Source organism: Thamnophis elegans, chromosome 13 (genome assembly GCF_009769535.1).
Source record: "Thamnophis elegans isolate rThaEle1 chromosome 13, rThaEle1.pri, whole genome shotgun sequence".
Classification (NCBI taxonomy): domain Eukaryota; kingdom Metazoa; phylum Chordata; class Lepidosauria; order Squamata; family Colubridae; genus Thamnophis; species Thamnophis elegans.
Window position 1 is genome coordinate 23,438,127 of NC_045553.1, and position 25,550 is coordinate 23,463,676.

A 25,550-nucleotide genomic window follows, 5' to 3' on the forward strand; every position below is an offset into this window, starting at 1 on the left:
CTGGCTCTTTGGCTTTGAAACAGAGATAGAGTAGGGAACGACTAGCACACACTGTATATACAAGCGGAACCTTTACCTTTTTAATCATATTTTTTCATCTTCTAACATTTGTGTATACATAATATTATTTTCCCAGCTTCTATTTTCTACTTCTTTTTTCTAACGCTTATTAGAATAACCATCGTGTTAAAAAGTATTCTACATCTATCCATCATCTCTTGCCCCTTTTTAGAATTTCAACTCTTATTAACTTTTGGGTTAATCTGGCCTGTTTCTCCTCTAGTATCTTGTAAAACTCCTTTTGTCATTTTTAAATTTAATCTCAATAAAAAGTCTTCTAAGATACTGAACAGTTATGTGGGTGTCCCAAGGAAGGGAGGGAGGGAGAGCAGAAGATAGGAAGGGTTGTCCCAGCCACATTGCTCCATCAACTGGCTCCTGTCTACAGAGGAGGTCTTTGAAGATCCACTCAGAGGGACATCCTGCATCCTGCCTAATTTCCAAGAATACGCATTGAGGACATTTGGTAATTGTTTCCTCCTCATCTGGGTCCTATCATTTCCCAGGGGGTTTAAAAAACGGGGAGGGGATAGGGGAGGAAACCCACAGAATGACTTTTCAAGAAGACCGCGCACCACATGTGACCGAAGAAAACTGAGATGCTTCCTGGCTTTGATTTCTCCCCTTTGATGCTGACTGCCCGAGTCTTTTCCTCATTTTTTTCCTACGGTTGGGGGGGGGGGGCTCATGAAGGGTTGTGAGATCTCCCCCCCTTCTTCTCCCCCCCCTCCGAGGAAAACCACATAAGAGAGAGAGACCTGGGTTGTTTTTTTTCTTCAATGGACTTTCTCGAAGACTTCTTTAAAAAGCTTTGTTTTTTTCCACCACTTCCTTGGGATATTAGCGCTTCTTATTACTCATTCACGCAGGCCGCCAGCCATCCGCGGGAAGGTTTAATTCGTAACCCCAGATGAGATGAAAAAAGAAGAATGTCTTCTTTGTAGGTGATTTTAAAATAAATAAATAAAATCACAGGACTCCTTTGTTTCCGAGTCATAATTGAGCATTAACTCAATGGAAAGGGCTTTGAGTTTCTTAGCCAATTTTCATTCTTCACACTTGGCATTTATATTTATATTTTTTTTAGGGCGTTGAAAATTCCGGACAAGCCTCACCTCGGTTATCTTTGCTGGAGTCTGCAAAATTAATTAGAAAGGGAGCATCGCTCCCCTTGCAGAGGAAGGATGGGAGGGTTTTTTTTTCTGGCGGTTGGGGCGAGATTGGTTTTGTGCTGAGGGTCACATTGTTTAGGAGTGGGCTGCTATAGGTTTGCCCAGGTTCGGGAGAACTGGTAGCTAACGTTATGGCTGGTTCGGAAAACCTCCAAATCCCACCACTGACTGGCCGAACCTACCAGGCCCCATCCCTGCCACTCCCCTCCCAGGAGACTCCACGTGGCCTGTTTTGGATGCGAGGTAAGTACCAGGCCTGCATGGAGGCTCGGGGGGAGGGGAGGAAATGGGCCTCCCAGAAGGCCAGGGGAGGCAGTTTTTGCCCTCCCGGAGGCTCAAAGAAAGCCTTCAGAGTCTGGGAAAAGTGAAAACACTCCCTCCCCCGCCACGACTAGGCCATATCCACCATGGCCACTCCCACCCAGAAACCAGGCAGAGAACCCGTTGCTGAAATTTTTGAAGCCCACCCGTGCATGTTGTTGCCCGAAGTGGATGGAGATAAAATCGGAGTTGCGCAACGTCGAGAGCAGAAATAGAAGGAGATGCACTTTTTATCTCAGCCTCTCTGCTTTTCTCTCTTCTTGATCTCTCTTTTTCTTTTTTTCCTCAGCTAAGTTGGACTACAGATAGTAAAGGGGTCCATAGTGGCTCACTCCTGAGGTAAACTGATCTTCCTCCACTGCAGTCCTAATGCCCCATAGCAGGGGTGTCAAAATCAAGGCCTGCGGGCCGGATCCAGCCCACGAGGTGGTTAGATCAGGCCCGCGCGACTGCCCTAGAAACAGTGAGGGACTGGCCTGCGATGGCTCTGCCAGTGAAAACGGGCTCCCGAGCTCTGTTTCTGGCCACAACAGCTCCTACAACCCTCTGCCAGAGAAAATGTGGCCCTCCCAAACTCCATTTTCACTGGCAAGCAGTTGCAGGAGGCAGTCAGTGCCAGAAACAGAGCTCGAGAGCCCATTTCCACTGGCAGAGTGCTTGGGCCGCCACAGGGGCTCCCGACATGAGTGATATCAAGATGGCCACGGCCACACACACACACACACCAGAGGTGGTATTCAGCCAGGTCTCTCCGGTTCAGGCAAACTGGTAGCAATGGCTGCAGGAGGCTCCGCCCACCCACCCCGACATAATGCATGAGCATTGCGCATGGGCAGAAGGTGGTGGGCATGTGCAGATGTGGCGCATGCGCTCACATTTGTGAAGCAGTAGGGAAGGTAAGTGATTTCCCCCCCCCCCCTCTGCTCCCCACACACACAGACACATAGTCAAATAGCAATGCTTGGACTTATAGGAACAGTAGATGGTGTTGTTAGATCAGGGGTGTCAAACTCAAGGCCCAATGTGGTCAGTTCCATCCTGATCTACCCAATGCGAAGAGGCAACATGCCAGCATTTCAGGGAGTGGCATCAAGCTGGCCACACCCTTTCAGTCAGCCACAGCCCTGATGCGGCCCTCAATGAAATCGAGTTTGACACCCCTGCCTCATAGGAAGAAGGGACCAAGTGGGAGGTCCCCCTGCTCCTTGGGAGTCCAAGATCTGCCGTACGCAGAGAGAGTTCTGGAGGGGCAAGTTCTCCATGCCCCCCCCCCCTTTGTGGCGACCAAGGAATGAGTCCCAAAAACCTCACTGAAGATCTTGCTCAATTTAAAACAAGCTTCTTCCCACCACCAGGAGGGGGGAAACCTGTTGAACAGAGGCATACGTCTCCCTTCTGTCCTCCAGCAGTTGTGTACGTTTTTTTTTAAATTGCCAACTTGATTTCCCCTGCAAGCCCTTACCGCCTCAACTTCTCCGGCTTCTGCACTTTTTAAGGCATGCAGGTGAGCGGCTTATGTTTGTCTATACATATGGACAAACTCTACCTTCCGTGATTCATCCTGGCACTAGCTATTGTTGAAATATTCTCCACCGCTACTTTTGAGGGAAGGCGAATACAATGAATAAGTTAATCAGCAGGCACAACGGAGAACGGTGGGAATGGACGGGAAGGAGCGGGAGATGTGACAGATTGCCTTCACTCTCCCCACCCTCTTCCCCCGCCCCACCCCGGCCCCCACCCCATCCCAGAGCTCTGTGAAAATGAAATTTCTGCTGATTTGTTCACATTCAAACCCTCCACTAGGTTACGCAGAGGGTGAAAATTGCTTTGGAAGCAGGAAAGAGGGCAGGAGAGAGAACAATGTTTTTTAACAGGGCAAGCCCACACAGGGGTTTAGGATAGCCAGCTCATGCCTGTTCACCCTAAGCAAGACACACCATGTCAAGCAGGGGTGAGTTCTGGCAGCTGCTACTGCCAGTTTGCTCAGGGGGGCGCTGCATTCGCACTTGATGTGCACTGCAGTCGCGCATGCACAGTACAACTAAAATTGCTCTGCGCATGCACAGAAGCAAAAAACAAGATGGCGGCTCCTATAGCAGCGCCTATGGCACTGCCAGGGGAACCGGTTCTGGGGCGTGGCAAACCTGTGTTGCCGAACCATCCGAACTGGTAGGAACCCACCACTGATGTCAAGGCTAGTCAGGATGGAGGAGGTAATCCCAGGAAGGAAGCCATCTTGGTTTCCCCTGCGATCCCCTCGAATTCAACTGAACAAAACTTAGCAAGTGACAAGCTCAGGACCCAAACGGATCTTGACAGACTTGAACCATGGGCCCTATCCAACAAAATGAAATTTAATATAGAGAAAAGCAAGGTATTATACTTAGGCAGGAAAAAAAACACTAGCTACAAGTATATATATATATATATATATATATATATATATATATATATATATATATATATATATATATATATATATATATATATATATATATATATATATACATATATATATATATATATATATACATATATATATATATATATATATATATATATATATATATATATATATATATATATATATATATATATATATATATGGGATGTGGTGGCTCAGTGGAGACACTGAGATTGTTGATCAAAAAGGTCGGCAGTTCAGCGGTTCGAATCCCTACTGCCGCGTAATGGAACGAGCTCCCGTGACTTGTCCCAGCTTCTGCCAACTGAGCAGTTCGAAAGCACGTAAAAATGTAAATGGAAAAATAGGGGCCACCTTTGGTGGGAAGGGAACAGTGTTCTGTGCGCCTTCAGTGTTGAGTCATGCTGGTCACATGACCACGGAGACATCTTCGGACAGTGCTGGCTCTTCGGCTTTGAAACGGAGATGAGCAGCGCCCCCTTGAGTCGGGAACAACTAGCACCTATGTGCAAGAGGAACCTTTACCTTAAAAGCATATATTAGATGGAACCTGGCTCAAAAACAGGAACTGTGTGATGGACCTTGAAGTCGTAGCAGATGATCATTTAAACACGAGCCGGCATTGTGTGACGGCAGCCAAAAAAGCTAATACAATCCTGTTTTATATAAACGGGAAGCATAGAATCAAGATCACGTGAAGTATTAGTAGTGCTTTATAAAGCCTTAGTAAGGCCACTCCTGGAATACCGCATCCAGTTTTGGTCACCACATTACAAAAAAGATATTGAGACTTTGGAAAAAGTGCAAAGAAGAACAACTAAGATGAGTAAAGGCCTGAAGGCTAAAACATATCAAGAACAGTTAGAAGATTTGGGTTTGGCTAGTCTAAAGAAAAGTAGGACTAGGGGTTAGCGGTATGATAGTGGTATTCCAACATTTGAGGGGCTGCCACAGTGAAGAGCAGGCCAAATATTCTTCAAAGCACTAGAAGGCAGGGCAGGAAAGATTGGATGGAAACTAATCAAGGAGAAGAAGCAACCTGGAATTAAGGAGAAACTTCCTAAAAGTGAGGACAATTAAACAGTGGAACGGCTTGCCTTCCGATGTTGTGGGTGCTTCATCATTGGAGGTTTTTAAGAAGAGACTGGATAGCCATTTGTCTGAAATGTTACAGGGTCTCCTGCTTGAGCAAGGGGCTGGACTAGAAGACCTCCAAGGTCCCTTCCAGCTCTATTCTGAATTGAAAGTTGAGAGTTTCCCTTTATTGGTCAAATAAGAGGAGAAGACAAGACAAGACAACCCTGGAAGATTTTTCCTCCCCCTGGGGAAAAGCTCTTTAACTAAAATTTACACCATCCTGTGTCAGCTGTTAAATCTTCAGTTGACTGGGTTTCCATCCCGTGGTTGAGACCCTCCGAAGGAAGGCTTCCCCTGAGCCCATCTCCGTGCAAACTGCAGCTCAGTAAAAACTTGCTCTCTGCAAATGCTGAATTGGCAGCCTTCAGGTCCCTGGGGCCTGAGTCTGCAGCGATCCCAAAGGGGCTCCACGCAACTCCGTTTGCTTCCTGACTCTGCTCAAGGGACTCCCCATCCCCCCACCCCACCCAGTTACTGCCATTTTGCCCTCCAGTCTGTTGCTAATTATGGTACATCTGCACACCTCTGACCATGCTTTGAAATCAGGCTTCGCATGCCTGTTCTCCGATTTTTGAGAAGTTCAGGACTGCTTTACAAAATATGGTGGGGGAGAGCAATATGATACTGTACTATTTTACAGCAGGAGTAGGGCTGGGCTTAGTATTTTGGGGTGAAGCTGTAGTAGGAGGGCTAAAAATCCAAAATGCTCATTTGTGGGATGGATGGATGGATGGATGAGGAGGAGGAGGAGGAGGAGGAAGAAGAAGAAGAAGAAGAAGAAGAAGAAGAAGAAGAAGAAGAAGAAGAAGAAGAAGAAGAAGAAGAAGAAGAAGAAGAAGAAGAAGAAGAAAGATGTGAACAGACAGAAGGAGAGGAAGGAGGGAGAAAAGGGGAGGATTGGGTGGATGGATGGGCAGAAAGAAGGAAGGAAGGGAAGGGAGGGAGGAAGGAAAAGAAAGAAAGATGTGAACAGAGAAGGAAAAGGAGGGGGAAAAAGGGATGGATGAAGAAGAAAGAGAAAGAGAGGAGTGAATAGATAGAAAGAGAGGAAGGAGGGAGAAAGAGGGAGAGAAGATTGGATGGATAATGGAATAGAAGGAATGGAGGAAGGAAAATAAAAGAAGAAGTGAACAGAGAAGGAAAAGAAGGAGAGAGAAAAAAGGAGGGGTGGGTGGGCAGAAAGAAAGAAGGAAGGAAGGGGAGGGAGGAAGGAAGACAGTATTACAGGTGGTATCTGATCCTAGCAGTACCATATTTTAAACTGCCATGTAGGAATTGTTCTCCCAACTTTGTAAAGTTGGCAGAAAGTTGTAAAATGGAAGGCGGTCATCGTAGGGAAGGGAAATGAACCCCGCTGCTCAGTTAGGCTGAGTCCAGAGGTTCCTGAAGCACAATCAGATTCTTCAAGCAACGAAGGGTAGGGAGGGATATATTTTCTCTTTCCTTCATTTCGTTTTCCAGAGCTGACGACACTGGTGACCTCTGCTACCCATCCGATCAATCCCTACTTTAAACCCTCCCGACTGCTCTGCTACTGATTTGATGGCTTGAAAGTCGAGGGGCCGAGGGCTTATAGTTGGGGAGGGGTGGTGAAGCAAACGCCTTATGCACAAGATTTTTTTTCCCCTGCCCGCTTTTGAAAAAGAACCAGTCTAATCCACGCCTGGCTTCCAGCCTCAGTAGAACGAAGAAGAAGAAGACATTAACAGAATTAAGGAAGGGATCTTGTAAGTCATCTAGTCCAACTTCACACTTAACCAGGAGACCCTACACCATTTCTGACGGCCCAGTCTCTTCTTGAAAGCCTCCAGGGATGAAGCTCCCACAACTTCCGAAGGCAACTTCGGTTCCATGGGTTGATCGTTCTCACTGTCAGAAAATTCCTCCTTATTTCCAGGTTGAATCTCTCCTTGGTCAGTTTCCATCCATTCTTCCTTGTCTGGCCTTTGGGTGCTTTGGAAAATAGCTTGACCCCCTCCTCTCTATGGCAGCCCCTCAAATATTGGAAGATGCTATCCTGTCTCCCCTGGTCCTTCTCTTCACTAGACCAGCCATGCCCAGTTCCTGCAACAGTTCATCGTATGCTTAAGCCTCCAGTCCCCTCATCATCCTGGTTTCTCTTCTCTGCACTCTTTCTAGAGTCTCAACATCTTTTTTATAATGTGGTGACCAAAACTGAATGCAGTACTCTAGGGGTAGTCTTGCGAGGGCTTTAAGATTTTAGAAAATGGCTTGATTCCCCCCTCCTCTCTGTGGCAGTCCCTTAAATATTGGAGGATGCTATCCTGTCTCCACGGGTCCTTCTCTTCACTAGACTAGCCAGGCCCAGTTCCTGCAACCGTTCTTCATTTGTTTTAGCTTCCAGTCCCCTCACCATCCTGCTTGCTCTTCTCTGCACTCTTTCTAGAGTCTCAACATCTTTTTTTATAGTGTGGTGACCAAAACTGGATGCAGTACTCTGGATGTGTGGTTTTACTAAGGTTTTAAGACTTTGGTTGCTGTCAAAGCTCACTTGCGAGCTTCTTAATCTCCAACTGTTTAAATTCTTCACACTTGTGCTATGTAAACGGCAGGGTGGCTTTCTAACCCACTCTTCTGTTTGAGGGGGGAGGCTGGAAATAGTGCTGTCTCCACCACTGGAGGCCAGGAAGAGCGAAGGATGTTTCCCAGGCTCCTGACGAGATGACAACGTACGGCTCATCCTTTCATCGGCTTTCCGAGGGGCGCGTTTTTTATTTTTCTCCTTCTTCTGGAATCCAGACCTGGCACCCACGTCACTCCACTCCGGCTCCCATGCCCACTTCGCTGGGAGACAAAGAAGCCGGTTCAAGAGATGTTGGGACTCTGGGGGTCAGCACCCTGTGAATGGAAGGCTTTCAGCAGGAAACCCACATCCTCTCCTCCAGAAGGTCAGGCGCGTTGGAAGCAACAGAGCCTGCCTTTCACGGTGACCTTTGCTGATCCCCCTCCCCTCCCCCCGCTTCTCCCTTGGGCGTTGAAACTGGCTCTGCTCCACTTGCTTGCTTCCCGCGCCATTTCCTTTTTAGGCTCAGAAATCCAAATTCCTGCAACCGTTCTTCATAACAGCAGGCCCGCACCCCCCACCGCTTGTGCAAATGGAGTTGCACGCATGCACCTGCAACTCAAATGCCATCCCCTCCCCAATACTGGTCTACCATTCTGGAAAGATTGGGGACCGCTGTCATAAGGAAATATTTAACTGATTGCAAAAATAATATATATGAAGTGCTTAGAACAGGGGTCTTTGCTGGCTGGGGAATTCTGGGAGTTGAAGTCCGCTAGGCTTAAAGTTGCCAAGGTTGGAATCCCCTGGCTTAGAACACCTGCAAGAGCTCACATCCTATTCCTTACAGCTCCATTCCGGATTTTGGTTCCTTCAATATTCTTTTTGCCCATCAAGAACACAGGTGTGAAGCTTACAAAAGATGACCTAATTAATTTACGAGCTTCGAGACAAAGTTCAAAAGAAATCCAGTCATTTATCAATATCAACATTTTGGCATGTTCTTCTGTGGAAATTGATTTCCGGTTAATGGTCTTTGCACTTTACCCCTAATTCTCCCCTCCCTCAGTCTGTGTCATAAATCATATCCACCAACGAGGTTGTAGAAATATGAGATCCGGACTATGGCTGAAGGTATTCATGGAATCCTCCCTCCAATGTCAACTTGATAATAGTCATGGTAAAGCTTTACAAGTTGACAGTAGGTTTTTATTCTTCTCACGGCTGGTCATCTAGCTGCAGGAGCAGGGGTCTCCTGCTCTGCTCATCCAGCTCACTGGTAGGCTGGTAGGCTGGTAGGCCAGCCAAATTAAGTCGCAGCCCCAGAGAAAAGGTGGAGTGATGGTTGCGTTTGTGCTGTCTGCTAAGCCGCAGCTTCTTATCTTCTCCAGGAGCGTGACATCTCAGCATTTTCTGCCAAAAGTTGCTGAACTCTGTTTGACAACAAGACAGAGAGTCAGACAGCCTGCCTGAGTCACGGGCTTTGTATAAATGCAAACAAATGGGTAGACATAGCAAGAAGAGAGCCAAGGGGTGAGTAGCCTGCAAGCCATAACTTGAACAAGACTTCTCGGCTCACACCTTGTTTGAAACAATCAATTTCCCTACTCGGTTTTATAACTGGAAGACTAAGGTGTCCCCACCACTTGCCTCTACTCTTTCTTCTTCCGTGCTCAGCTTGGAGGGCTAAGGCCAGGGGTGAAATCCAGCAGGTTCTGACAGGTTCTGGAGAACCAGTAACAGAAATTTTGAGAAGTCCAGAGAACCAGCAAAAGCCACCTCTGGCTGGCCCCAGAGTGGGGAGGGAATGGAGATTTTGCAATATCTTTCCCCTGGAGTGGGGAGGGAATGGAGATTTTGCAGTATCCTTCCCCTGGAGTGGGGTGGGAATGGGGATTTTGCAATATCCTTACCCCGGAGTGGGGAGGGAATGGAGATTTTTCAGTATCCTTCCCCTGGAGTAGGGAGGGAATGGAGATTTTGCAATATCCTTCCCCTGGAATGGAGAGGGAATGGAGATTTTGCAGTATCCTTCTCCTGGAGTGGGGTGGGAGTGGAGATTTTACAATATCCTTCCTCCAGAGTGGGGAGGGAATGGAGATTTTGCAGCATCCTTCCCCCGGAGTGGAATGGAAATGGAGATTTTGCAGTATCCTTCCCCCGGAGAGGGGAGGGAATGGAGATTTTACAATATCCTTCCCCCGGAGTGGGGAGGGAATGGAGATTTTGCAGTATCCTTCCCCTGGAGTGGGGTGGGAATGGGGATTTTGCAATATCCTTACCCCGGAGTGGGGAGGGAATGGAGATTTTTCAGTATCCTTCCCCTGGAGTAGGGAGGGAATGGAGATTTTGCAATATCCTTCCCCTGGAATGGAGAGGGAATGGAGATTTTGCAGTATCCTTCTCCTGGAGTGGGGTGGGAGTGGAGATTTTACAATATCCTTCCTCCAGAGTGGGGAGGGAATGGAGATTTTGCAGCACCCTTCCCCCGGAGTGGAATGGAAATGGAGATTTTGCAGTATCCTTCCCCCGGAGAGGGGAGGGAATGGAGATTTTACAATATCCTTCCCCCGGAGTGGGGAGGGAATGGAGATTTTGCAGTATACTTCCCCTGCCATGCCCACCAAGCTACACCATGCCCACCAAGCCACACCCACAGAACCAGTAGTAAAAAAAATTGAATTTCACCACTGGCTAAGACTGCTTGGAGGTGTTTGAGGAATGCAGAAAAATGAGGTATCCATGGTTGAATTTTGCTACTCTCTGTTGAATACTAGCGCGGGAAATACAAGCGCGGGGATAAAGGACTCCCTTTCTGATTGGTTCCCGGGCGGAGCCGGTTCAATCCTCGCCCCGATTGGTCGAGCTACTCGACGCCCCATTGGCTCCTCGTTCAAACCCGGGGGTATAAATGTTTGGCGCGAACCACGCCACGTTGAATCGTAGTCACTCTGTTCTCAATAAAGGTTGCTGTTGCATACCCGCTTGTCGCGTCCCTTCCCTTCGCTCCAAGATGCAAAACTGGCGACGAAGGTGGGATTCCGATTCCCGCGACCACGGAGGAGAACGAGCCAGCTGCCACCGCGTCTGAATCAGCACGAACGCTATCTCAGGCTGAGAACTCCGGCAGCGAACGCAAAAAATTTCTCCGCCCTCTTCCTCCCCTCTCTGGCTCCACACCACGATGGCATCAGCGCTTCCTCCTTTCGCGCCGTTCGGATCTGCCGGAGAATCATGGGACGGCTTCATGGAGCGTTTCGAGTGCTACTTAATCGCATCGAGGAACCAGGCACAGACCGACGAGGAGAAATGCAGTTTCTTCTTGTCTTGCTGTGAGCCTTCCATGTTCGCCTCTGCGAGAGCCCTGGCCGCCCCGAGGCCAGCCTACAAACTTGGGTGGGACGAGCTGATGTCCAGGCTGAGGAACCACTACGCTCCCTCACCCTCTCTGATCACACGCCGCTTCACCTTCCGCCGCCGAGTGCAGAAGCCCAACGAATCCATCAGCCAGTTCCTAGAGGCTCTGCGCACCGTGGCCGCCCAGTGCGATTTTGCAGACCTGGAGGAGAACCTCGTAGAGCAGTTTGTATGCGGGGTCCGCGACGCACATTTGCGCAGCCGCATGCTCCGGAACCACAAAATCACCTTGGTGCAAGCCGTGGAGACCGCGCGAGCAGCGGAGCTCTCCGAACAATCCACGGCCGACATCGAACGCCTCCAGCTGAAAACCCCCGCACAAACCGCCGCGGGGCCTTCCACCCAGACGAACCTCGTCGACGACCTCTCTCCTGCTGAAGACGAGGAGGAGGAAACCGTCGGACAAATGAGGACGCAGCCGAAGCGGAAGCCACACCAGCAACCACCGACGCCAGCTCAGCCAGTCTCAAACGCACCTTGCCGCGGATGCGGCGGCCGCCACAGCCGCGCATCCTGCCCGTTCCGTTCTGCCGTCTGCCGCCGCTGCCGAGGAGAAGGACACCTCGCCAGGGTCTGCCAGGCTCTCGTGCCAGCCCCATCGTTCATGCAGCCCAGCGACCAGCGCCAGGCACCGCAACGCCGCCAACAGCCACGTCCTGCGAGGCGAGCTGAGGACTGCCACTCAACCTACCAGCCCTCCAGCGCCGACTGCGTGGTCTACCAGGCTTCCCACGTTCCCGCCGGCGATCGCAAAATCAGCACCGCCGTCCGACTCGAAGGTCAGCTTTGTAGAATGGAGGTGGACTCCGGGTCTTCCCGTTCTCTCCTATCTTGGGCCTTGTTTTCCCGCCTGTGTCCCGGGGTTCCCCAGAGCAAATTGCGCCCCGTCGGGGTCTCCCTCCTAGACTATCAGGGAAATGGGATTCCCACGGCAGGAATATTCCACATCCGAGTGGAATACGGAGATTTTAAGGGGAAACTCCCAGTTCTAATCGTCAGGAACGATCTGCCCGCCCTTCTGGGGTTGGATTGGTTTCCCGCCTTGGGCCTCACCATAGAGGGGGTGCACAGGGTAGTTCCCCTCACCGTAGATAGCGTTCTAGACGAGTTCGCAGATGTGTTCGATGGGAAATTGGGCTGTTATAAGGGCACCCCCATTTCCCTCTGCCTCGATCCCCAGGTCGCTCCCATTAGGCTGAAGGCACGCAGGGTCCCCTTCGCACTGAGAGCAAAGGTAGACGCTGAACTTGATAAGCTCATAGAGCAAGGGGTAATCGAGCCCGTAGATCACGCCCGTTGGGAAACCCCCATAGTCCTCCCGGTCAAACCCGACGGATCGGTGAGAATATGTGCCGACTATAAGTCGACCATCAATTTGGCCCTGCAGGCAAATCCATATCCGGTCCCCGTAGTGCAACACCTACTCCACTCCTTAGGGCAAGGCCGCATTTTCGCCAAGCTAGATATGGCACAGGCCTACCAGCAGCTTCCCGTAGACGACGATGCGGCTACAGCCCAGACCATCGTCACCCACCGCGGGGCCTTCCGCTGCCGCCGCCTCCAATTCGGCGTTTCGGTTGCCCCGGGGATTTTCCAGAGCCTCATGGAGCGGTTGCTCCACGGGCTCCCAGGCGTCGTGCCCTACTTCGATGACGTCCTGGTCGCAGCCCCCAGCCACTCGGAACTCCTGAAAATACTGCGGGAGGTCCTCACACGTTTTAGGGAGGCAGGACTGAAACTAAAGCGCAGCAAATGCGAAATCGCTGTTCCCAAAGTAGAATTCTTGGGGTTCCTCATTGATGCCCAAGGCATCCACCCCACTCCTTCCAAAGTTGCCGCCATCAAAAACGCACCTGCACCCACCTCTAGAGCGGAATTGCAGGCGTTCCTGGGGCTTTTAAATTTCTACGCCCCGTTTATTCCCCACAAGGCGTCGCTAGCTGAGCCGCTACACCGACTGCTTGACCGGTCAGCGGCCTGGCAATGGGGTAGCCGTGAAGCGCACGCGTTCGCGGCTATAAAAGACATTTTGACCTCATCGGCAGTACTAATTCAATATAGCGATAGGATGCCCCTAGTTCTGACTTGCGACGCCTCTCCCTATGGCATAGGGGCGGTCCTGAGCCATGCCCTCCCGAACGGCTCAGAGGCCCCCATAGCCTTCTATTCCCGGACACTCTCCTCCACGGAGCGGAACTACAGCCAAATCGATAAAGAAGCCCTGGCTGCAGTATCCGGCATTAAGCGGTTCCATGACTACCTCTATGGTAGGAATTTCACCCTTGTCACGGATCACAAGCCACTCCTGGGGCTACTGGCAGGCGACAAGCCAACCCCCCCCATTTTGTCTCCCCGCATGACACGCTGGACGGAGTTCCTAACGGCGTATTCGTATACGCTGTTATACCGTCCGGGTAAGCAGCTAGGGCACGCAGACGCCCTGAGCCGCTGCCCCTTGCCAGAGACGGACACTGCCCACGTGCCCGCTCTCTCTATTTTGTCCATCGCCGAATCCGACCTCCCCGTCTCTGCCGCGGACGTCGCAGCTTGCACCAAGGCTGACCCCGTCCTATCCCAAGTAGCTTCATGGGTCTTGAGGGGTTGGCCCACGGAAAAGGTTGCGGAAGGATTCCGACCATTTAAAGCACGACAAGCAGAACTCGCCCTACACGGGGGTTGTCTTGTCTGGGGGGACAGGGTAGTGATCCCCACAGCCCTGCGGGCACGAATCCTGCCCGCACTCCACAAAAACCACCCAGGCATAGCGCGAATGAAAGCCTTAGCCCGTAGCTATGTGTGGTGGCCCTTGCTAGATTCGGAAATTGCAGACTACGTAGGCCGCTGCAGGATCTGCCAAAACTCTAGGCCGAATCCCCCCACAGCCGCACCCCGGGAGTGGGAAATCCCTAGAGGCCCATGGTCCCGTTTACACATTGACTTCGCCGGCCCCTTCCACGGCCGAAACTTCATGATAGTAGTCGATGCTTACTCCAAGTGGGTGGAGCTGGTAATCATGACCTCCACCACAGCAGAGAGTACAGTGAGGGCCCTTCGTAAGATGTTCGCCACCCATGGGTTACCGGATGTGATAGTCTCAGATAATGGGCCCCAGTTTACCTCCACCACGTTCCAAGAATTCCTGGCAGAACAAGGAATCAGACACGCGGCCACAGCCCCTTATCACCCAGCTAATAACGGCCGGGCGGAGCGCGCAGTTCGCTCGGCCAAAGAAGCCTTAGGCCGCATGGACCAGGGCGACTGGCAAGAAAGAGTGGCAGCTTACCTTTTGAGCCAGCACTCCATACCCTGCCCAACGACTAATAAAAGCCCCGCGGAGCTCTTGATGGGTAGGAGATTGCGAACCTCCCTAGACAGGCTCCATCCACTTTACGCAGGGGATCTGCCGAGCAACCTGGGGGCCCTCCCTTCCCACGCGTTTAAGTTAGGGGATCCTGTATGGGCCCGCTCCTTTTCGGGGGATCCACGGTGGGTTCCCGCAACCATCACAGCTCTGACCGGCCCCTGTTCCTTCAGGGTCGGTCTGGCCGACGGAACACAATGGAGGCGCCACGTGGACCAGTTAAGGCGACGCCTCCCCACGGAAACAGACGGCCCGAGCATCTCAGACACCCACTCTCAGCACGGGCCACCCTCGATGATCTTCCCCCAAACGGACCGCCTCTACCCGGGGAACGGGGGACAAGCCGATACGAACTTTTCGGACAGACGCGCCTCACCCGGCTACTCCCTTCCTCGAAGCCCTTATCGAGACTCTGAACTTACACCCCAACCAGACTGCGCGCAGCCACTGTCGGACACTCCTGTTGCCACGGAGACGCCACCCCGGACAAATGGACATTGGGCACGGGGCCCGGGGCCAGCGCCATCTCACGAGGCCGCGTCGCAGATCCACCGCCCCGCCACAGACACACCTCCACCGGCGGTTCCCCCCCCCATCGACAACCGCCGGGGAGCTACGAAGGTCGGGACGAGAACGTCGCCGTCCCACCTACTTACAAGACTATGTTTGCCCTTCCTAAGGGGACTCTTTGACTAGGGGGGGAGGGGTGTTGAATACTAGCGCGGGAAATACAAGCGCGGGGATAAAGGACTCCCTTTCTGATTGGTTCCCGGGCGGAGCCGGTTCAATCCTCGCCCCGATTGGTCGAGCTACTCGACGCCCCATTGGCTCCTCGTTCAAACCCGGGGGTATAAATGTTTGGCGCGAACCACGCCACGTTGAATCGTAGTCACTCTGTTCTCAATAAAGGTTGCTGTTGCATACCCGCTTGTCGCGTCCCTTCCCTTCGCTCCAAGATGCAAAACTCTCTTTGGAAGGAATGCTGGATTTAAAAGTCTAGTTACAGAATACTTCCTCAGAAGATTGTACAACTTCTCCTTCTTTCTTCCTTCCCTGTCATTTTCAAGGCTGTTTAATCCATCCCCAGCCAAAAGGAGACCAAAAGCATTCTTTATTCACAACTAGCTGATAACACGGCATTGCCAATTCTGTATTAGACAGGAAAAGGAATGAATTACAAGTGGCAACATAAGTGCAGAATGGCCTGTCCTCCCTCCTTCCATTAACGTTGCTGCAATTCCTGAAGAACCGATGGCAAGAGTGACTTCTCCCTGGGCCCTGATTTCGGCGACAATTAAATTAGTTAAAAGTGTTTTCCCTGTGCTCCCCAGAAGTGTCAAGAACTATGATACCACCGTGTTGAAAATGTCCAGACCAAACGCAATTTCTAATGTTGGATTTTCCCCCTTACAAGAGGGAGCCACCTTGTGGAGTACTGTGAAGCCATTACCATGGCAACTCCATCACGCTGTACATTAGAAACCATTTTATGGCTGTACAGTAGAAGCCATTTTAAGGCACAACAGGCTGTATCTTAATGGAACACACATGCTGAAGGGTGTTAGGGGTGTCTTACCCCCACAGTATTTGTTTCCAGAGAGTAAATCATCTGTGTACCAAGTTTGGTTGAAATTGCTTGAGGTGTTCCAGAGTTATGCTGGAACATACACACACACAGCCCTTTAGATGATAGATAGATAGATAGATAGATAGATAGATAGATAGATAGATAGATAGATAGATAGATAGATATAGATTCAAGATTCATCTCTCCTTTCCTTTGACTTGGCTATACTTCCCTTCTATCTGTTCTTCACTCTTGACTTGAGTGGATCATGAATGCGAACTCAGCTTCTGAGATATGTCCCTTCGGATGGGACTCACATGTGAAAATCAAGCAGTCCTCCTATAGAGAGAGAAGCAAATATGGCCTCTTTACAACCTGTGGGCTTCAACTGACAGAGTTCCAATATTGGAGGGGCTGCCACAAAGGAGAAGGGGGTCAACCTATTCTCCAAAGCACCTGAAGGCAGGAGAAGAAGCATTGGATGGAAACTAATCAAGGAGAGTAGCAACCGAGAAGTAATTTCTTGGCAGTGAGAACACTTAATCAGGCTTGCCTGAGGTTGTGGGTGCTCCCTCACTGGAGGTTTTTAAGAAGAGATTGGATAGCCATTTGTCAAATATGATATAGGGTCTTCTGCTTAAGCAAGAGTTGGACTAGGAGACTTCCAAGATCCCTTCCAACACTATTGTTCTGGCTCAGGAATTCTGGGAGTTGAAGTCCACAGGTCGTAAAGGGGCCATAGATGTCCACCCTGGCTCTTGCACACAACAAACTAATATATCAGGAAGAGGACACTTGATCAAAACATCTCTTTCAGATCCATTTTTTCGTTTATTATAGACATTGTAGGTGTGCAGTTTTACTCTATAGTAGCCAAAAACCAGAAAAAGTCTAGTAGGATCATTTCCAACTAGCAAGTTTTATTAAAGGGCACAACATTTATTTTTGCAAGCTACATTTCACTTCCTCAGAGAACCATGAACTACATAAATATTAACAGTACTGTGAAATACAAGAATATTAAGTTTTCCTACTAACAGATTTTATTAAAAGGCGTCCAGGAGTTGGGGCAGCTAAATGAGAAGGCTTCGCATTGTGGGTCACAGTGCACGATCCAACTCGGTGTTAAGACTTTGAATCTGTCGGCAATGCTACACACTGAAGTCCACTTCACATTATTTGGTTGGAAACAGATCCTAAATCAGCTCTCTCAAAAGGAGTTTACTGAGATTTAGGCAGTGGTAGGATATCAAATTTTTTCCTACTGGTTGTATGAGAGAGCGCTTAGTGTGCATGCGCAGCACTCAAAGACCGCCCTCGGTGTCAGCGCTGGTGAGCTGAGCTGTGTTCTAGCTCTGCTGCATGAATCAGCTGAGCTAAAAAACAAGGGAATATAGGGAACAAGATAATGTATATTTAATCATTCATGTATTAACCACAGCTAGAACTGTATTTGCACAATATTGGAAAAGTGTAGAGATCCCTATGGATGAGAAGGGAGTAAGGAAAGTATTAGAATGTGCAGAAACGAACAGATTAACATTAGCAATGAAGGAGAAAGAGCCAAATGAACATTATATGATTTGGGAAGCATTTTACCAATGGTTGGAAGGAAAAAAAGGAGTTTGCAAATGAAGAAAGCAAAAAAAAAAAAAAAGTAGATAATACACTTAGACAAAGATATAAATAAGATAAAAACAGTATGTGTATGATGAGAATAATGATGTTTAATGTTGATATGATATTATTACTGGAAGATATTAAGAAGAAAAATGGAGAGTTCCATAGCATTTAAATGCTCAATATATTATAATACTAAACTTAGGGAAATAATTTTAATATGAATGTGGAAGATGTGGCACAGAGATGTTTGTACCCAGACGACACACTGCTTAAGGAAAGATGGAATGTTTATTTTTGTAACTAAAAAACAATAAAACTCTTTAAAAAAAACAAGGGAATATAGGACAGGGCGTGGCACGACAAAACCGCGCTCGACTAAGCCGCGCTCGACTAAGCCGCGCCCGATTAAACCGCGTCACTGACGTCATCAACAGGGCGACAACAGCGAGCGCGGAGAAAGAAGGGCGCTTTAAATAGCACTTTGAAAGCAAGCTGATTCAACTTAAGGTAAGGGTTAGCTTTAGGGTTAGCTTTAGGGTTAGCTTTAGGGTTAGGTTAAGGGTTAGGGTTAGCTTTAGGGTTAGGTTAAGGGTTAGGGTTAGGGTTAGGTTAAGGGTTAGGATTAGGTTTAGGGTTAGGTTAAGGGTTAGGTTTAGGGGGGTTAGGTTTAGGGGTTAATTTTAGGTTTAGCGTTTACAGCGTGCTTCTGTCTCCACGCTGTTGTTGCCCTGTTGATGACGTCAGCTATGCGGTTTCGTCCAGCGCGCTTTAGTCAAACGCAGTTTTGTAGTGGAACCAGGACAGGGAACGGTGGGTGAGGGAGGGCAGGGCCAGGCAGAGCTGATATTTGCCGGTTCTTTGAACTACTCAAGATTTTCACTACCGTTTTGTCTGAATCAGTCCAAACCGGCTGAATACCACTGCTGGATTTAGGAAACAATCATTTGTCTTTTAGTGGCAGAGAGGTGGTCAAAGGAGATTTTTGGGATATTTGAAGAGCTCTAGTCTCCATGATCCTTGCTTTGCTTGTGTGTGCTTGTGGTAGTTGCACCTGTAAGCACCTCTTTTCTCCACAGCTGCAGCAGCTTTGCGACCTCCTGCCACTCATGAGGCCCGCCTGCTTGAAGCAGGCTCTGCAGAAGAGCCAGAAGCTGGAGAAGGAGCCAGCCAAAAACCAGCGGAAGACACTGTCTGCTCTTGACCATGAGGTAAGAACAAGGGAGGCCGAGGGAGCCTAATGGAGGATTTTACGTGTGAAGTAGGAACGGAACGAAGGATCTAATCAGATCCACAATTGAAAAGAAGTCCGGGAGTTTTCATAACATCAACCTGGGCAGTTATATTTTTCACAGCTAGGCCTCCCACTGCTCTTGCTTTGAGAACACCTCAGAGACAGCATCTGATAACCAGGGTTGGGATTCAGCCAGTTCGGACGAACCAGTAATTCCCGTGAGCATTTGGCTCCTCCCCCCGCTCCTGCGCTTTCCTGTCCTATATTTAGCTCAGCTGATTCGCGTGGCATAGGGGATTGCTGTGTGCCAGCTGTTTTATTCATAGGTGCCGACATAGAAGGCATGTTTTGAAGCTTTAAAAGGTCATTTTTTGAATGCTGCGCGCATACACTCGCCAAACCTGTTGTTAAACTAATTTCATCCCACCACTGCCGATCACCCATCATTTGGTGGAGGAAGAAATTGGTAAGATACCCTACAGCAGGGATGAAGGAATGGGGAGCTGTGAACAAAGAGCAGAAGCTGGGAAAGTGACCAAAAGCTCTTGACTCTTGGTGGTGAGTGACTTCAAGAGTCTGTATATCCAGCTCCCCTTTCTGAAGAATTGCTTTCTTGAGAACTTCTAAGAATAGACCTCATCATTTCCTGGTCAAATAATTCCACTGGTGCATATCAACTAGGTATTTTGAGTTCCAGGCTTAGTTCTCCTGGTCTCCTCCCTCCCTCCTGGCAATTGAGAACTGCTGTTGTCCTCCATGGCTAGATAACTGTTAAACACACAGCTGACAACGTATCTGCCTTGCCATTTGACTTTCAAACCTTTTCCTAAGTGAATGCATACAGAGGAATGATTGAGTCTGCCATTTGTGCTTCTGTAACTGTCTGCTTTATGTGCCAAAAAAACCAGACCCAGAGGTATTTCCCTTCCCCCATGCCAGCACTCTACTGAGCACCAAATTATCACAGTGCTGTCTTATGTCTAAGTATATTTACCTGTGTAGTATGGCTGTGTTACTATTATCCTTCTCATCTTTTCTACTACCCTCTCTTGTTGGTATCTTATGATTATATTACTTTTGTATGTATCGTGAGAACTTAAGAATGGGAGACAAATTCCTTGTGCGTCCAATCCAGAAGTAGGTTCCTACCGGTTCGGCCCGATTCAGCTGAGTAGATAGTAACTCAGCCTGCCAGGCCCCCAAACCAGTTTTATCGGCAGTGCTGTAGGCATTGCCATCTTGTTTTTTTCATGCTGTGCATGCGCGAACACAGTGCGTCCCTGAGCAAATTGGCAGTAGCAGCAACCGGAACCCTCCCCTGGTCCAATCACACTTGACCAATAAAGTGTTCTGGTTTAATCTACTCTACTCTACTCACCAAAAGGATACTCCAATATTCATCTCCACTTACAACTGTGAGGTTCTTCCTCATCACTACAGAGATTCTATTGAAGTTGTAAAATCACACTCACAACCTGTAGGCGGTTAACAACTCAGTGTTCTTCCGTGTGAATGAATCCCAGATCTCCAAGACATGGTGGGAGATTGAAGACGATGGACAAAGCTGTATTTCTAAAAAGCTCATCCTTGAGCCTAAAACTAGTCCCTGAAAAATGAATGGTGAGCTATCAGGGAATCCAAACATCCCTTAAATACAATTTAAAGTTCTCAAACGCAATCATCTGCCAGAAGCAACCATAACTTAAGAGTAGAGTTACATATCTTGGCCACAGAATTTTCCAGGCTGAGAGTCTGCAGCAACTCCAACTCATAGGTGGTGGGACAATCTTGTCTGTGACTGGTGGTCTCATGGTAATGAAAGCTGGGGATGGGTTAGGTGAACAGTTTGGTTGACACTGGACTTTTCTTTTTAAGTTTGGCATATTTCTGCCAAATCCATTTTGAATTATTTGATGGCGTCTTAGTAAAAGACGGAGTGAAACGTGAAATATTGCCCATTACTAAACATGACAAATAATCATCTATTTCATGTGTGATGGGAAAATGTATACTACCGCATAAAGCTGACTGATATTAATAAGCATATGACAGATTTTCATCCATAAACATTTTGCACGAAAACCTACCTCTTTCTTTCTCTCATATACCTGTTGTCCTCTTCCTCCATCTTCCCTGGGGTCTCTATACCACCAAGGATCTGCTCAGTGCTGGGGCTCAAGACCCCGGACAGCACCCCGAAGGTTGGGATAGATGTTGAAGTATTTTAATGGATATTCGGATGAATGTCAGGGTTCCAAATAGCATCCAAAAGTACATCAGAGTCCAAGGCAAAGTATTGCTCAAAGTACCAATTTATTAAGAGAGCCATGTTGGCACATCTGGGAAAACCTGAATCTGAAAGCTTCCCAGTTTTCCTCACCCAGTTGAAAGTTCAAGATCTTGCCCACATACCCACAAGTCCATCACATGGTCCAATCTCCCACTGCCATGCTGGCAGTTTCCATCCAGTCAGGTGTAGAGGTGCAAAGACAGAGGATGACCTTGGCTTTCTAGAAAGAATTTTGTTATGGCTACATATTATCTAACTCTGTACAATCCCCCCTCCCATTTTCCCACCATAGAAAATGCATAGTAGAATAATAGAAAGTGTGGCAGGCCAAAGATCCAAAATAAAAGATGGCTGCAGGCCTGACACCTGTACTCTCTTCTGTTACCTCATCCTCTTCTATTCTTCTAAACAGAGCCTAGACTTCGAGGATCCTATTGTAGCCATCATAAAATATATCTGAAATTTCCTCTGAGCTACCTCTCTGAGGCTATTTAGCCCGTCAGAACTGCCCGGGTATCATGCCATCAAGCCAAATTAAAGGGGTGGCATTGCATCGCGCTTTTATTCCGATGAGTAAATATGTTCTTTTTCACCAGGCTCCTGGAAAATGTCCTTTTTTTCCACCCCCCGTGGAGAAGGTTGGTCGCTGAGTTTTTTTGAAATGTTTTAAAACATTTAAAAGGCCCACTCATCTCTGTAAACTAAGTATCCCTCATCAGTTGTGGATTTATCTTTCTTCCCCTTGTCCTGTATTTTGTCAAGTTTGAAGAGAAAGGCTGGGACATACTTCTGTGGGAGGAAATATTCATCTGGTTCTGTTCCAAGCTGGGAGAAAGGCACTGGAGGCAAAATGGAAACTTGGAGGCTGATTGGAAAGATGGTTTAATGATGAACTAGAACCGCATCGCTTTGAAGTCCTGGGCAGCTGAACAGGTGGAGAGTGAGGGTTATTTATACCCTTTGGGCCTTGCCCTTGAGCTTCCTGTTCCTGTGCAAAGGCATATATTCTATTGGCTTTTGTCAGACTCCCATGGGGCCATGTAGGAGTCATAGGTGGCTCTATAGGCCCATTTTTCGCAAAAATGGGGGCATTTTTCCCTTCCCCCAGCCCTGCTTAAGCACGCAGAGTGCTTTTGGAGGCTGGAAGAAGACAAAAATGCCTCCATTTTTGCGAAAACTGGCCCATCTCTGGGACCCCTCTGGGATTGGCATGCATACACCATTAAAAAAGGGGGAAATATATATATATATATATATATATATATATATATATATATATATATATATATATATATTATATATATATATATATATATATTGTTGTTCTTTAAAGATTTTATTGGTAAAAGAAAATACAACATCCATAACTTGTAACAAACAATACAACTACATTTCGAGATATTCCCATACTATCAAATCATTATAAACATCAAAGGTTAGGTATCTTTCCCTCCCTCTTTTCTTCCCTCCCCCCTTACTTCCTTCTCCCCTGCCTTCCCTCCTTTCTTTTCTCCTTTCCTCCTTTCCTTCCCCGTCCTTTCTCTCCCTCGGTCCCCCCCTCCTTCTCACATACCTTTCCTCCTTCCCTGCCTCTTTCCCTCCTCCTTCCTTTTAATCTCCCTCCTTTCCTCCCTCCTTCCCTCCTTCCTTTCAACTCTCCTTCTCTCTTTCTTTCCCTCCCTCTTTCCCTCTTTACTACCCTCTTCTCTTCCCTCCCTCCTTCCTTCCCCAGTTTTTCCTCTTTCTCCTCTCCTTCTTTCTTCCCACCTTCTTTCCCTTCTCTTCTTTCTCTTCCTCCTCTTTATCCTTCCCCCCTTCTTCTGCCTTTCCTATTCCTCTCCTTTCTCCTCTCCATCCTGACTTCCCTACTGCCCTCCCTCCCTCCCTTCTAACCTTTATTACATTTGCATATTTCCCTCTGCTGAGGACAACCTGGTTTTCTTTCCCTTTCCTTGCTTGAAGAGGCAAGGATTATAAGTCCTCTCGCCTCATCTAAAATGAAGTTTGATCGCTAATTTCATGCAGGTAATTATAGCGGATTTCCTATCAGCTTTTTAAAGTTTTCCCAACATTGTAGTGTAACAAAATTGCTCGACGGTGGGTTCTCACCCCTAATACATTTCTCCTTTCGCTTATCTCTCAGTTGTTGTATATTGTTCATTTGAGTTATTGGTTTAATCGTATTAGGTTAGTCAGCTATCTCTTTTTGTGGCTAAGTCTTCACTGACTCATCAAGCCATTTGTACAGCTTCTCCCAGACTGTATAAAAGTCTGTATCTTCTTTGTCATTAATTCGCATCGTCAATCTGTTCATTTCTGCTAGTTCTAAAATTTTATTCATCACCATAGTGTTGGTGGGGGCATTTTCACTCTTCCAGCACTGTGCGTAAACAATCCTTGACGCTGTCAGAATATGGACTAGGAGGTATTGGTCAGATTTGCAAATTTTTTGATCTATTATTCCTAATAAGAAAGTTTCCGGCTTAAGGCATAGTTTAATTGAGAGGATTCCATTCAGCCATCCTAGTATTTGCTTCCAATATGCTTTGGCTACCGGACACGTCCACCATATATTTTTTTTCAATGAAGATGTTCTGCGCATGTGTAGAACAGAAAATAAAAATGGTGGCACCCTGGATAGAACTGGTATGGTCACGTGTCCAGCTGAGTTAATACCTATTCGGCTGAACCGGTAGGAACCCACCTCTGGATTTGGGGCAAGAGTCATCTTTAATTTTTTGGGGACACCATCCCATGTTCCTGTTTGTTGTACATAGCATGTACTAAAGGATTTCACCTTTTATTTCTGAATCACTCGAGCCGTCCAGTGGGGGGGAAAGCTGGATTTTAAAGCAGTGGCAGCCAGATGGGTGTGTGGGCGGATAGATGGACGGATAATTAAATAATAATTTATTATAGCTTGCATACCACCTGACTCTCAACCACTTTGGGTGGTTCGTAAGAAAGAAATTATCCTAAAATCAATAAAGCATAAAAGATAAAAAAGATGGCAAGCACAATGAAGTGGAGGGTCTCGCTCTCCCTCGCCAAGCGGCTGGGAGGAGAGGAGCCGTATGATGCTTCTGAACATGAGCAGAGTGGGGATCGTCCGAATTTCATTCCAGAGGGCAGGTGATGCTACAGAGGAAACACATTTGTTTCCTTAAAATATTGGTAACAGCTGCCCATTTTTTTCAATCGACTCTGGAGGACTCCCAATCAAAACAAGAAAAGGCATATAAAATCAGTTTAAAACCTATAAAAATCATTCAAAATGTCAAACATTAAAAAGAAAACAAGGAATGTCAAGAATCATCTAATCTCTCAGTCCTTGGGAGGGAAAGCCAGATGTTTAAGGCCTTAGGTAAAGGTAAAGGTTCCCCTCACACACATGTGCTAGTCTTTCCCGATTCTAGGGGGTGGTGCTCATCTCCATTTCAAAGCCAAAGAGCCAGCACTTCCAAAGATATCTCCATGATGATGTGGCCGGCATGACTAAATGCCGAAGGAACACGGAACGCTGTTACCTTCCCACCAAAGGTGAGGATTCCCTATTTTTCTACTTGCATTTACATGGTTTCAGACTGCTAGGTTGGCAGAAGCTGGGACAAGTAATGGGAACTCACTCGGTTACATGGCACTAGGGATTCGAACTGTTGAACTGCCAACCTTTCTGATCAACAAGCTCAGCGTCTTAACCACTTCGGACCGTGCTGGCTCTTCGGCTTCGAAACCAAGATGAGCACCGTCCCCTAGAGTTGAGAACGATTAGCACATTTGGGCAATGGGAACCTTTACCTTAATGGTGTTTCAACTGCGCCTTGAATCACTCCAGGAAGGAAGGAAGCAGGTTAAGCTGTGCTGCATCTGATTTGCACCAACATATAGTGTTAAGCGTTTACTGTGTGCTCATTATATTATCTTGAAAAATTCATTTGTCTTCCCTTCTCCTCTTCGTTCCCTCCACTCCCAAAGCAGAGAGCAACAGAATTATTATTATTTTTTTAAAAAAAGAGCATTCAGTTCAGGAATTTATGACCTGACCGATCACATTAAATGGCTTTCAGGGTGAAAAAAGATCTCATTTGTTTCTGCTATATACCAGTCATTTTTTTACTCTGAGACAAAACCATTCCTGTTGAAGGTGCCAAGTCCCTTTTCAACAGCGCCGAGCGAGCCGCTGTTGACAAATCCCCCTTTCCCTCCCAGTTTTGTACAGGCCTTTTGTTCCTCTCCCCACCCCCCTTTCTTCTGAACAAGAATGATTTCTGCCTTCGCAGAAGTTTGAGGCTGCACAAATTCTCCCGTACTCGCTTGACAAAAGCTAGTATTCCTTGAGTGTCAATTATTCCATAACTTCGTCTCAAAAGGATCGTTGTAGCTCCAAGCAGCATTTTTGTAGGAGACAAGAAAGGGAGT

At 47.8% G+C, this 25,550-nt stretch overlaps 1 protein-coding gene across 1 annotated transcript in view; it reads left to right on the forward strand.

Moving 5' to 3' along the window:
• The window catches only part of FAM178B (family with sequence similarity 178 member B), a 260,763-nt gene that overhangs the window by 161,746 nt on the left and 73,467 nt on the right, over nucleotides 1-25,550 (forward strand). Inside the window, exon 8 of the mRNA XM_032229885.1 lies at nucleotides 18,687-18,818. Coding sequence (XP_032085776.1) covers nucleotides 18,687-18,818 — 132 coding nt within the window. The remainder of the gene's footprint in view (nucleotides 1-18,686; nucleotides 18,819-25,550) is intronic.